General features: G+C 42.5%; 1 protein-coding gene across 8 annotated transcripts in view; it reads left to right on the forward strand.

Moving 5' to 3' along the window:
• Window positions 1-12,356, forward strand: part of UBR4 (ubiquitin protein ligase E3 component n-recognin 4) — a 142,140-nt gene that overhangs the window by 103,732 nt on the left and 26,052 nt on the right. For all 8 annotated transcript variants that reach the window (XM_058304262.2, XM_058304264.2, XM_058304270.2 and 5 more), the window contains 10 exons: window positions 58-215; window positions 908-1,017; window positions 1,634-1,775; window positions 2,179-2,260; window positions 2,586-2,759; window positions 5,066-5,187; window positions 6,142-6,339; window positions 6,963-7,043; window positions 10,986-11,073; window positions 11,683-11,810. In XM_058304262.2, the coding sequence (XP_058160245.1) occupies window positions 58-215; window positions 908-1,017; window positions 1,634-1,775; window positions 2,179-2,260; window positions 2,586-2,759; window positions 5,066-5,187; window positions 6,142-6,339; window positions 6,963-7,043; window positions 10,986-11,073; window positions 11,683-11,810 (1,283 nt within the window). The remainder of the gene's footprint in view (window positions 1-57; window positions 216-907; window positions 1,018-1,633; window positions 1,776-2,178; window positions 2,261-2,585; window positions 2,760-5,065; window positions 5,188-6,141; window positions 6,340-6,962; window positions 7,044-10,985; window positions 11,074-11,682; window positions 11,811-12,356) is intronic.

The raw sequence follows: 12,356 nt of genomic DNA on the forward strand, positions 1-12,356 counted from the left end.
CATCCTGCTCTGTTACTTTCTTTCACTTGCCTGTCTCTGTGCCTCTTTGCATCCCAGGGCTAGATGGCAATGGGAAGTCCCCCAGCAGATCAGAGCTGCGCCACCTCTACCTGACTGAGAAGTACGTGTGGAGGTGGAGGCAGTTCCTGAGCCGTCAGGGGAAGAGGGCCTCCCCCTTGGATCTCAAGCTGGGGCACAACAACTGGCTGCGGCAGGTGCGTGACCATCTCCTGGGCCCTTGCCCTTGTGCTCCCTGTGCCCCTGGGTACTGAGCACTGCGTTTCTGCTCCTCCCATAGGTCTGCTCTGCTTTCTCTTCTTTCTCGTTGTTCTTGCTTCCTTTCAAATAGGAAATAGGTAGAGTTCTTGGTTGTGGCCACCAGCATGGTGGATTGGCCAGAGCAGAACTTTCCTCAGCCCATCTCAAGTCCACTGTGTTCTCTGCTTTCTTTCCTGACCATGTAATGGAGCTAAGCCTCAGTGTTTAACGCTCCCCTTCTTTCCTTGCATCTCTCATAGCCTCTTCTCTCTCTTCTTTTTAAGTTTTAAAGGACTGAAATATTTTAGAGAATCCATTTATTCATTGATGCATGAAATATGAGCTATTTGGTTCACATTAAGTAAAAGTAATCAGCATATAGGTATCTTCACCCCTCCATATTCCCCTCCCCCCAAATTAAAATATTATAAAAAGTCTTTGATAAGGAAAATACTATGAAGAAGAAAGTTTTCTTGGCAGCCACTTTCTGTAGCATGCAACAGTTGGATCTTGTGTTGGCCAGTGATTTTTACCTTTAACCTTTTCCTGGAAAGGTTCTTGATGAACTTTTCCTGGATAGGTGCCCTAGGTAGCCTAGAGAGACAGGCAACATCTAAGCCTGGGGCCTTTCCTCTCCCGTGTCCTACAGGTGCTCTTTACTCCGGCAACACAGGCTGCACGACAGGCTGCCTGTACCATTGTGGAAGCGCTGGCCACCATTCCCAGTCGTAAGCAGCAGGTCCTCGACCTCCTCACCAGGTACCATTTGAGGGAGAGGGTGGTCAGGGTAATCAGATTCCATCCAATATCTTCCCTCTTTACTGGAAGAGTGCAAGAGTAGATCATAGATCAGGGTGATGGGAGGCACAACTGATTTGTCTATAACTTAAACAGCATTCACCACCATTTCATTCCATATAGAAGGCATAGAAACAAAGTTTTAAAAAGCTGAGTTTTAGTAGTGGCGGTAGTAGTAGTAATAGCACCAGCACCAGCAGCTAATGTCTTTTGAGATCTTATGGGTGCATACATGCTTGGCATGCATTATCTCATTTAATCTTCAGAGCAAGCCATGCTTAAACTGGCTAATTAACTTGTCTGTGGGAAGGCAAGATTTGAATCCAGGCAGTCTTAATTCCAAAGCTAACATTAGCCACCAGGCTCTGTGGTATGCTTGCCTTCTAAATGATTCAATTCATATTTTGGTGTTTATCATTCCAAATGCTTAGAGTGGGTGGCATTATAATTCCCTCCTGTGTGCTCTGAATTCTTTCCAAGTATGGCCAAGTTCCCAAGAGGGAACTTTGGGGTTTTCTCAGGTGTGCTCCCTCATGGCTCTGAGTTCTCTAATAGCTTCTGCCTCTCTTCATGCCAGTTACCTAGATGAATTGAGCATCGCTGGGGAGTGTGCAGCTGAGTACTTGGCTCTCTACCAGAAGCTCATCACTTCAGCTCACTGGAAAGTCTACCTGGCAGCTCGGGGAGTCCTGCCTTATGTGGGCAACCTCATCACCAAGGTACCCCACCCCACACCCTAGGAGAGTGCCCCCTCATTCTTTTTTCATTTTACTCTTTCTCCGATAAAAACTTGCAGAGTTTTTTGTTTTGTTTTTTTTATTTTGGTAAAGAGAAATATTGGTTGAACGTATTTTTATGCTTTCCCTGTATTTACCATATGGATATAGCAATCCGTTGGGGACACTTAGATTGTTTCCAATTTTTGAGCATTCCCTTAGCATCACTGGAACTGGCCTTGGCTTCTTGGAAAGGAGCTGAGCAAGGGTTCAGATTACGGGATCATTAGAATGAAAAGATAATGATTACCGAATGTCTTTGGCTGGGGCTTTAATCCCCTGGGGTGGTGGTGAATGGTTGACATCCTTGGCAGTGCTACCATACTGTGTTTATTGTCCTGTTTAGGAAATAGCCCGTTTGCTGGCCCTGGAAGAGGCCACCCTGAGCACTGATCTGCAGCAGGGATATGCCCTCAAGAGTCTCACAGGTAGAGAGAACTGCTTCGCCTTTCCTTTAGGGCATTCTGGGTGTATTTTGGGGATTGGACCTTAGTTCCTTCATTGCTGGGATTGACTCTTTTGCCTCTCGTATTGACCATATGCAGATTTAAACACTGCGTTTTTCTCTTCATTGATAGGTTTATTCGTTTGAGCTGTTGACCAGTTCAGTTCATTGAGCATCTGCTCTCTGCCATGTATAAAGATAGATTCACCCTATTTTTGAGAAGCTCATAATCTTTTAGAAGACATAGGCCTTCTTGCCTTATTTTATTACTCCGGACTCTTGCAGCAACTTTTTTTCTGTTCCTGCAGGCCTTCTCTCCTCCTTTGTTGAAGTGGAATCTATCAAAAGACACTTTAAAAGTCGCTTAGTAGGTACTGTGCTGAATGGATACCTGTGCTTGAGAAAGCTGGTGGTGCAGAGGACCAAACTGATCGATGAGACCCAGGATATGCTGCTGGAGATGTTGGAGGACATGACCACAGGTAGCACTGCCAAGTGGCCTGGGACCTGAGACTTAAGTGCCCCTTCTGGGTTTACCTAGGCACATTAGTTTGATTTTCCCACATTTCTCAGAACCAGAGGAGGAGTGGCACATATCTCCCCACATTCAAGACAAGAAACCCTTCTTTCAGGAGAAGGTTGTTTTTTTGAGTTGTAAAAATCCAGAGCTAGGCTCAGTCTATTTAGACTTTTTATATTGAGCTCATAAAAAAGGAAGAGGTCAAGGCTTCTCAGGTTGGTGTCTTGGTCATTGCTTCTGGAAAGTTCTCAGCCATTATCTCTTTAATGACTTCATTCTCTCTTCCTTTTCCTTGTGGAACTCTGTTCTCTATTTTCCACGTCTCTTTTTTTTTTTTCCTCTATTTTTTTTTGAATGTTACAGTAAAAAAGTATAAGAGGTTCGCATATACCCCCACCCTCCTCACTCCACTCCTCCCACATCAACAACCTCTTTCATCGTTGTGGGACATTCATTGCATTTGGTAGCACTGCTGCACCACATGTATAACGGTTTACATTGTAGTTTACACTTTACCCCAGCCCTCCCAATGGGCCATGGCAGGACATACAATGCCCAGCATCTGTCCCTGCAGTACCACCCAGGACAACTCCAAGTCCTGAAAATGCCCCCACATCATATCTCTTCTTCCCTCTCCCTGCCCTCAGCAACTACTGTGGCCATTTTCTCCACAGTGCTACAATTTCTTCCATTACTGATCACAGTACTTCCATAGTAGAATATCAGTAAGTCCACTCTAATCTATACTCTATTCTTCCATCCTGTGGATCCTGAGATGGTTATATTCATGCCACCTCTATATTGAGAGGGGGCTTAGATTCCGTATGGATGCTGGATGCAATTCCCCTGCTTGCAGTTGTAGGCACTCTTGGCTCCCTGGTATGGTGTTGACCTTCTTCACCTCCCTGTTAGCTGGCCGGGGTAAGTCCAGTAAACCAAAGGTTAAGAGTTGCAAGTCTGCTGAGGCTCAGGGCCTGGCTGTCACATGGATAGTTCAGAGATTCAGGTCTCCTGAGTATACAGCAACCCCAGCGCCAACCACAGGTCCATTGAAAGTGACAAAAGAGGCATGTGTAGAAAGGTCATTCTATGTCTCTTAACTTCTCTTTCATATTTTTCATCTCCTTGTATCTATACACTGTATTTGGATAATTTCTTCAGTTCTGTCATTCAATTTATTAATTTTCTTTACCCATGTGTAATCTGTTTACTGAGTTTTTGTGTAGATTTTAGAGTATGTTGGTTTTTTTACTCACATTTTCCATCTTTTTTATGATCCTTAAACATTTTAAACACACTTCTATTCTGTGCCTGATAATTCTAAAATTTGAAATATTTATGGATCTGATTCACCTGTGTGTTATTCTGGTTCTTCTGTCTTTTTGTATTTTGTTATATTAGGCTGTGAGCTTATTATATTGGGGGTCTAGTTATAGAAATCCTTCAGGACCCAGTTCAAAGATGGGATGGGTTCCTCCAGACATGATTTGTTACTGCTTCCACTGGGCATCTTAGGGCACTGCTGTCCCAGGACTACCTTAAACTAAGTTCTGAACTTCAAGTTTCTTGGACCTGCTAGGTAGTGTGATATTTGAGCTACAAACCCCCATGAGAGTACTGCTTGAGTACTGTTAGGCGTTCTCAGAGATATTCTCCCCTCTTCTAAATGCCAGATTTCAAGAGAAGACATTTTCCTTTCAGGTCTTTGGTTGGTTATTTTTAGTTGACCCTTATACCTATTGTGCAGCTCTTCTGGATACCAGATTCATGTGTATGAATCTCCTGTTAGATTTCCTGCCATGGCAAACTTTGGGCTTTGTATCCAACTCCCAGAGACTGACAGGTTATGACACCAAAAGCTCAAGGCAAAAACTGCTGCAGGGTTTTGTTTATCTTCCTGGGTTTCCAATTTCTCTTAAACCTGCTATATTCCTTTTGATTTGACTGGAATAAAGTTAGAATTATTTCATTTGTTTTGAGTGCCTATTTTTAACAAGGTGATGCTAAGTTGATTAAGTCATAGTCCCTCTCTTTAAGGAGGTTATAATCCAGAAAGGGATAGTGTGTTGAATTGAGAGGGATTTCACACTGCATGTGTGAATCAGCATCAAGTTTCCAATTGAAATACTGATTTTGCCATGTAGGGTATTTAAATTTAAATATTTACCAGGGAGAAGGGATCCATAAAGATGGTACTTCATTTTGTCTCATCTTAGTTTCTGTGTGAAGCTTTTTCCTAACTGACTTGGCCATTTTGATATCTGGCAGGTACAGAATCAGAAACTAAGGCCTTCATGGCTGTGTGCATTGAGACAGCCAAGCGCTACAATCTGGATGACTACCGGACTCCAGTCTTCATCTTTGAGAGGCTCTGCAGCATCATTTATCCCGTAAGCACTGGGGCTTCCCCTGGCTCTTGAGGTACCAGCACAAGTCATTTTGCCATGAAGCCCTATGGTGATTCATTATAGCCATGGGGATTCTTACTCACTGTGGACCATTTAGTCAACATTTTAGGAAGAGCCACTGATATAAAACTAGTATTCACTGATACAAAACAGAAGCAACCTCATAATTTTCCTGTTCCTGGCGATGGGAAATATAATGACTTTTCTTGGTCTTATTTCCTAGATTCAAGGTCAAGATTACTGTCTTTTTTGTAACTAGCGCTAACCTCCCATTACCAAAATCCCAGTGCTTATCAAACCAACATGCTGTGTAAGAAGCAGTATTGAACTGGAATATAAAGACATTTTCACTCCCCGCCCCTGTGTTTTGAACCTGCATGCATACGTGTGTATTTGTTTCCCTAGCCTGAGCTATATAGAAGCATGCTGTAATCCAAAGACACTCCTCCTGTTACTGAGGAAGGATGAAAACACCAGTGTTGTGATTAACAATGATAGATTCTTGGGGTTGGACATACTTAAATGTTATGTAATACAGAGAAGACCCTTTTCTTGACTTCAGGGTTATCATAGATAAAGTCGTCGGGCCCCAGATTGGTTAGCATTGCACAAAATGAGCAGGAGGAATAAAACCCCCTATTTTTTCTAGGTTACTCCTCATCTGCTTGCTTTGTTATGCTTTGTCTCCTACTCCATCTTTGAGTTTCAGAGGAGAGGCTTGATTTAAAGCTATTTGAATTATGTTTGGATTTTTTTTTTTAAGGACTTTGAGCTTTTTATGCTCAATATCATTAAATGTATAAAGGGCTTAATAAATTTGCTGCGTTTCCCTTGGTGTCCATTGAACAGGTAGTGTGCTATAAATCTTAAAGTCCTCTGTCATCCCTCTACCCATAACCTAATGCCATCCCTTCTGATAATCTTTCTGTCCTTTAGGAGGAGAATGAAGTCACAGAGTTCTTTGTGACCCTGGAGAAGGATCCCCAACAAGAAGACTTCTTACAGGGCAGGATGCCTGGGAACCCGTACAGCAGCAATGAGCCAGGCATTGGGCCACTTATGAGGGACATAAAGAACAAGATTTGCCAGGACTGTGACTTGGTGGCTCTTCTGGAAGATGACAGTGGGATGGAGGTAACAAACACAAGACAATGCTGCCCAGTGATGACGAGGATGGGCTGGGATCAAATCCTGGTTCCCCTTCCTTGTAGCTGATTAACCTTGGCCAGGTGTAGCTTGTGTCATCTTCCTCATCTGTCAGTAGGGGCTAAATGAGTCCCACCTACCTGGGACGGAGTAAACAATGGTTAGGCTATTGATTGTAATGGTGGTAGGTTTTTATTGTTGCTTCTAGTGGAAGCTACTCAGTGATTCCAAGTTAACTGAGCTCCCTAAATATTGGCACTTAACCTCTGTGCAGGTTTCTGGCCCTGTATCTGATACCTTCTGGCACACAAACTCTAGGGTGTTGCATTATCATATACATAGTAAAAAGCAGGTTGAGTGAAATTGCTTTTAATGCTGCTGAACCTGATAAGAGAAGGGTCTCAGCAGGTTTTAACCTGGATTCTATGATTTAGATTTAAGGGTGCTTGTAATTCTGCATGTTGTGCACATGTGTGCATCTTTTTTAGAGAAGCATAGTCCATAGAGAGATCCATGATACGCAAGAAATATGAAGCACTATCATAAAGCGCCCTTAAAATTTACTCTACTACGATTATTTGAAATAACAGTTCATCTACTTTTCTATTCAGCTTCTAGTGAACAATAAAATCATTAGTTTAGACCTTCCTGTGGCTGAGGTGTACAAGAAAGTCTGGTGTACCACGAATGAGGTATGTGCTTGTTTTCTTGCTTGGGGGTGTGGGTTTTACTTTTCTGGCTTATGCAGACTGTACCAGGAGGAGAAGTTGTTAATCATCATTTACCCAGCTTTTACCAGCTCTTATGGCACTTAACTTCCCCTATTTGTTGTTTGTGTGGAGAAAATCAGTCATCTTGTCCTTTGAAGAATCTGACTAGTGAAGGTAGAAGAGCTTCAGGAGAGGATGAACGTTTTCTCACTGTGCCTAGCACAGGCTAGTCATGCAGGCTCTACCCAGATGAGCAGCCAGGCAGTGTCTGAGGAAACACCGTGATGCGGGCGGTGCTTGCTGTCTTGAACCTTTTCACATTGGTCACTTCTCTTCTGAAACTAATTGTCAGCTTTTTCTGGGCCTGCTCTTTTTTTTTTTTTTAATTATTATTGTTTTTTAAAGATACATAAATCACACAAAATGGGCCTGCTCATTTTGAGAACATTTTTCTAGTGGCTGTGTCTAGAAGTTTCTGCTTTACTACTTGGGGAATTGAAACTCAAATGGGTGGTTGTTCTGAGGCAGGGAAAAGGGAAATGAAGGAAATAGAGTGCTCTAGTCCTTTTTGGCCACCTTGGTACTGTCTACTTAGGAAGTCTTAGATGTTCTACTCCACTTTCCTTCCACCTTTGTTAGTGACTTCTCTTCCTTTCTTTCCTTCCTTCCTGTGTTCTTTCCTTCCATTTCTCTTTCTTCTTCTCATCTCTTCTTTTTATTGGGGCTTTAGTAAGTGAATCGACTAAATAATTTAATTACAGCAAACTAGTATCCAGTGAAGCACAGCAAACTTTTTTATATTTAGTCCCAAATATATCAGTCGAGTTTATGAAACTAAATTGGTAGTGTATTATTTCTGCATTTTGACCTTTTAATTTAGTTTTGCTTCTTTCCTTTCCATTCTCCCACTGGGTTGGGAATCCTGGTCACTGTTTACTCTTGGTCTACTGCCAGTTGGATAGATATAGCACCGGGATACACAGAAGAGTAGCCATCCAACATGTCTTGTCACTGACATGTTAGCATCAAAATAGAATGATAAACTGGCAAGGATGTGGAGGAGAAGAAACACTCATTCCTTGCTGGTCAGAGCATAAAATGACACAGCCTCCGTGGAAGACAGTTCGGCAATTCCTCAGAAAACTTAAGTATAGAATTACCATATGACCCAGCAATCCCTCTCTTAGCTGTATACCCCCATATAATTGAAAATAGGGCTTTGAGCAGATTTTTATACATTGATGTTCATAGCGGTATTATTCATAATTGCCAAAAGATGGAAGCAACCTCAAGTGCCTGTCAACCAATGAACAGATAATCAATATGTGAAATGTACATGCAGTGGAATATTATTCAGCATTAAAAAGGAATGAAGTTCTCATTCATGTGACAACGTGGATGAACCTTGAAGACATTATGTTGACTGAAATAAGCCAGATAGAAAATGACAAATATTTTATAATCTCATTGATATGAAATAATTAGAATAAGCAAACTCAGAATCAGAACCTAGAATCTAGATTACCAGGGGTTAGGTTGGGGTAAGGAGTGGGGAGTTAATACTTAAATTGTACAGAATTCCTATTTGGGTTGATTGTAAAGTTTTAGGAATGGTTGGCAATGATAGTAGCACAAAGTTGTTGAGTGTAACTATCAGCAACACTGAATTATATGTGTGAATATGGTGAAAGGGGGAAATTTTAAGTAGTATATATGCTACTACAATAAAAATTAAAAGATAAAACAGGGAAGTGGACGTGGTTCAACTGATAGAGCGTCCGCCTACCATATGGAGGGTCCAGGGTTCTCTACCCAGGGCCTCCTGACCCATGTGGTAAGCTGACCCACGCGCAGTGCTGCCGCATGCAAGGAGTGCCATGCCATGCAGGGGTGCCCCGCATAGGGGAGCCCCATGTGCAAGGAGTGTACCTCGAAAAGAGAGCCACCCCACGCAAAAAGTGCAGCCCGCCCAGGAGTGGTGCCTCACACTCGGAGGGCTGACGCAGCAAGATGATACAACAAAAAAGAGATGCAGTTTCCTGGTGCCGCCTGACAATGCAAGCGGATGCAGAAGAACACACAGCGAATGGCACAGAGAGCAGACAATGGGGGAGGGGGAGGGAGAAAAATAAATAAATCTTAAAAAAAAAAGATAAAACATACACATAACAATGATACAGATTTAGTCGTTGATACACATAAAAAAGTGAGACCAGGCTTCTATGGGCATATTTGTAAATGGTAGTAGGAAGCCCTAAGAATCCTCAGGGCATCTTCCTTTCGAACCATGAGGCAAGATAGAAATTGAGAATCATCATTCCTCCCTTTCATTAGTGAGTCTCTTCCACTGAAGGGTTCTCCTGGCAAAGTCCAGAGTTTGTGGGAGTTTTAATCTGAACCTTCATTAACTGCCCTTCTCTACTTTGTCCTCCATTTCTCTGATAAACAGCCCATCTCATTAGCCATTGACTAGAACCTGTTTTTTTTTTTTTTTTTTTTTAATGTCTCTTCCTCTTTCTGTTCCTAGTCTATGGCTGTTTTCTTTCTGAGGAGTTCTCATTGGGTTTCTCCAACTGAATGGACATAACTGCTTCTGAAACTAGCTTTTCTGACACATTGTCTTCCTCCAGTGGTCCCTCTCCTGAAGCAGAGCATGAGCTTGGAGGCAGACAGCTTCAATTAGGGTGTGGTCTCCTCTCCCACTGAATTTCATGTGGTCTGACTGAATCTCTGTTTCTCATCTCAAAAATGAAAATGAAAGAAAAAAGAATAATGTAACATGCCTAGCTTAGTATCTAGCATATGTTGACCTCTCATAATCCTCCCATTTACTAAAGTTATGTTTTTTGTGTGTGGTTTTTTTTTTAAAGATTTATTTTTATTTATTTATCCCCCCCACCCCATTGTCTGCTCTCTGTGTCCATTCACAGCGTGTTCTTCTGTGACTGCTTCTATCCTTATCAGCGGCACCAGGAATCTGTGTTTCTTTTTGTTGCGTCATCTTGCATCAGCTTTCCGTGTGTGTGGCGCCATTCCTGGGCAGGCTGCACTTTCTTTCACGCTGGGCAGCTCTCCTTACGGGGAGCACTCCTTGTGCGTGGGGCTCCCCTATTGGGGGGACACCCCTGCGTGGCAGGGCACTCCTTGTGCGCATCAGCACTGCGCGTGGGCCAGCTCCACACGGGTCAAGGAGGCCCGGGGTTTGAACCGCGGACCTCCCATGTGGTAGGCAGACACCCTATCCGTTGGGCCAAGTTTGCCTCCTAAAGTTATGTTAATCTTCTAATTTATGAAAGGTTTGCTTCTAATCATTCCAGTCAGGTTTTAGATTTTGAAGAAATTAGGATGAACCATCTCCTTGTTGTATGGTTATATGAAGACCTCAGGTTCTTCATAGACAAAAAATTGATGTTTCCTTTTCTCGCTTTTGATTCCTCAGTCTTGAAGTAGAGCTCTTTGATCTAATTGATCTTGCTAGTCTTGGTTCTTTGGGTAATGGTGCTATAGGTTGGTATAGAATTTCTGCTCCTGAGGAAGGCATGGGTTTAGCATTAGATCTGGGCTTATAGGTCTAACTCTTTGAACAAGCTGATTAGCTTGTATAATTAGCATAGGACCTAGCACAGAGTAAACACTAAGTAATAGTGCTCTAGCTATTATGTAGGTTGTGGTGAGATGAATGAGTAGTGTCTATAAAGGGCCTCACACAATACCTGGCCTGTTGTAGATGCTAAGTAAAATTAGCTTCCTGTCCCCTAAGTGAATTACAGTGCATTTGGATTCTAAGAGATGTTCTGGCTAAGACCTTGTCAAAAAATAATGGTTCTCCACATTGCTGAGACATTAAGCCAGACCAGGCCCTGAGTCCTTTGCATTTTTCTTGGGGCCTCTGTGCAAGTATCTTCCCCAACTTTCTCTGCTCAGGGAGAGCCCATGAGGATTGTTTATCGTATGCGGGGTTTGCTGGGTGATGCCACTGAGGAGTTCATCGAGTCCCTAGACTCCACTACAGGTATGGCCCTTTTCACAGACGAAGCACATTGGATTTGAGCTTTGGGACCAAATAGTGGTTCATCTCCTGGGATTTAGGGGTATCTTAGCAAATACTCTCTTGTACCTCTGTATCAAAACTGGGGATATGACTTCTCCAACTGAGGAAAAATAGAGGTATCTCTGACCTGAGTCAGACACCTCTGGGCATTGGGAAAAAAATACAATTAGCAACAACTTGTTCAGATTTACTTTTTAGCTTAGGTTTTTATTTTTTGCCTTCATTGATAGTGGTGGTGCTAGTTTTTTCAGTGTTTGAATGAAGTGCTGAATATTCTAAATATTAATTGAATTGAGCCTTTAAAAAGCTCCTGTCATGGTACAAATGTAGCTCAGTGGTTGAGCACCTGCTTCCCATGTACAAGGTCCTGGGTTCAATCATTCAATCCCTGGTACCTCTTTAAAAAAAAAAAAGCTACTACTAGGAATGAAATAGTACACTTTAATATCCATTATTGATCCTTTTTATTGGCTGCTGCTTTTTTGAAAGTAACTGTCTGTTTGCAAGAGGGCTGTCTATTTTATTACCAACTTCATCTTCCCCTCTATTTTTGCTTGGCTTTTCCCCCAGATGAAGAAGAGGATGAAGAAGAAGTGTATAAGATGGCTGGTGTGATGGCCCAGTGTGGGGGCCTGGAGTGTATGCTTAACAGACTGGCAGGGATCAAGGATTTCAAGCAGGGACGCCACCTTCTAACAGTGAGTCGGGGGCAGCAAGGAGGGACCAGACCTCTGGCTTTGGGAGAGACTCATCTAAAGACTCTTGTGGCTGTTAATGCCATTTAACCCTAGAGGGCAGCATGGTACTGTGGACAAGCACAAACTCAGGAAGGACCTACTTGTTTTCCTTTGCCTTCTACGTATTAGTCAACCCCCTGCCCCTGCCCCGGCACACTCCCCCTGAAAAACAGTATGATGGCAGCCTTCCCTGACATCTCTTAGTCACCCATGTCCACCCAGACATGGAACCAATGTCTGATCATCTTTTCTCAAAATAACTGTTCTTATGTCAATTACCTTTTTCTTTTTTCTTTTTAATGGCCTTTGTAATGTAACTTTTCATTTCTTATATTGTAGGATTTTGTTCAGATGTTCATTCAACCATCTCATCAGTAAGGATTAGAGGACTCCAAAGGCATAACAAATATTACACTATCATTTTCACCCCCAGGGGATCTGAAAACAGATATTGTATCCATGTTTTAAATTACTTACCTGGTTCACACTGGGATTAAAATTCACCAA

The sequence above is a fragment of the Dasypus novemcinctus genome, chromosome 9 (assembly GCF_030445035.2).
Source record: "Dasypus novemcinctus isolate mDasNov1 chromosome 9, mDasNov1.1.hap2, whole genome shotgun sequence".
Classification (NCBI taxonomy): Eukaryota; Metazoa; Chordata; class Mammalia; order Cingulata; family Dasypodidae; genus Dasypus; species Dasypus novemcinctus.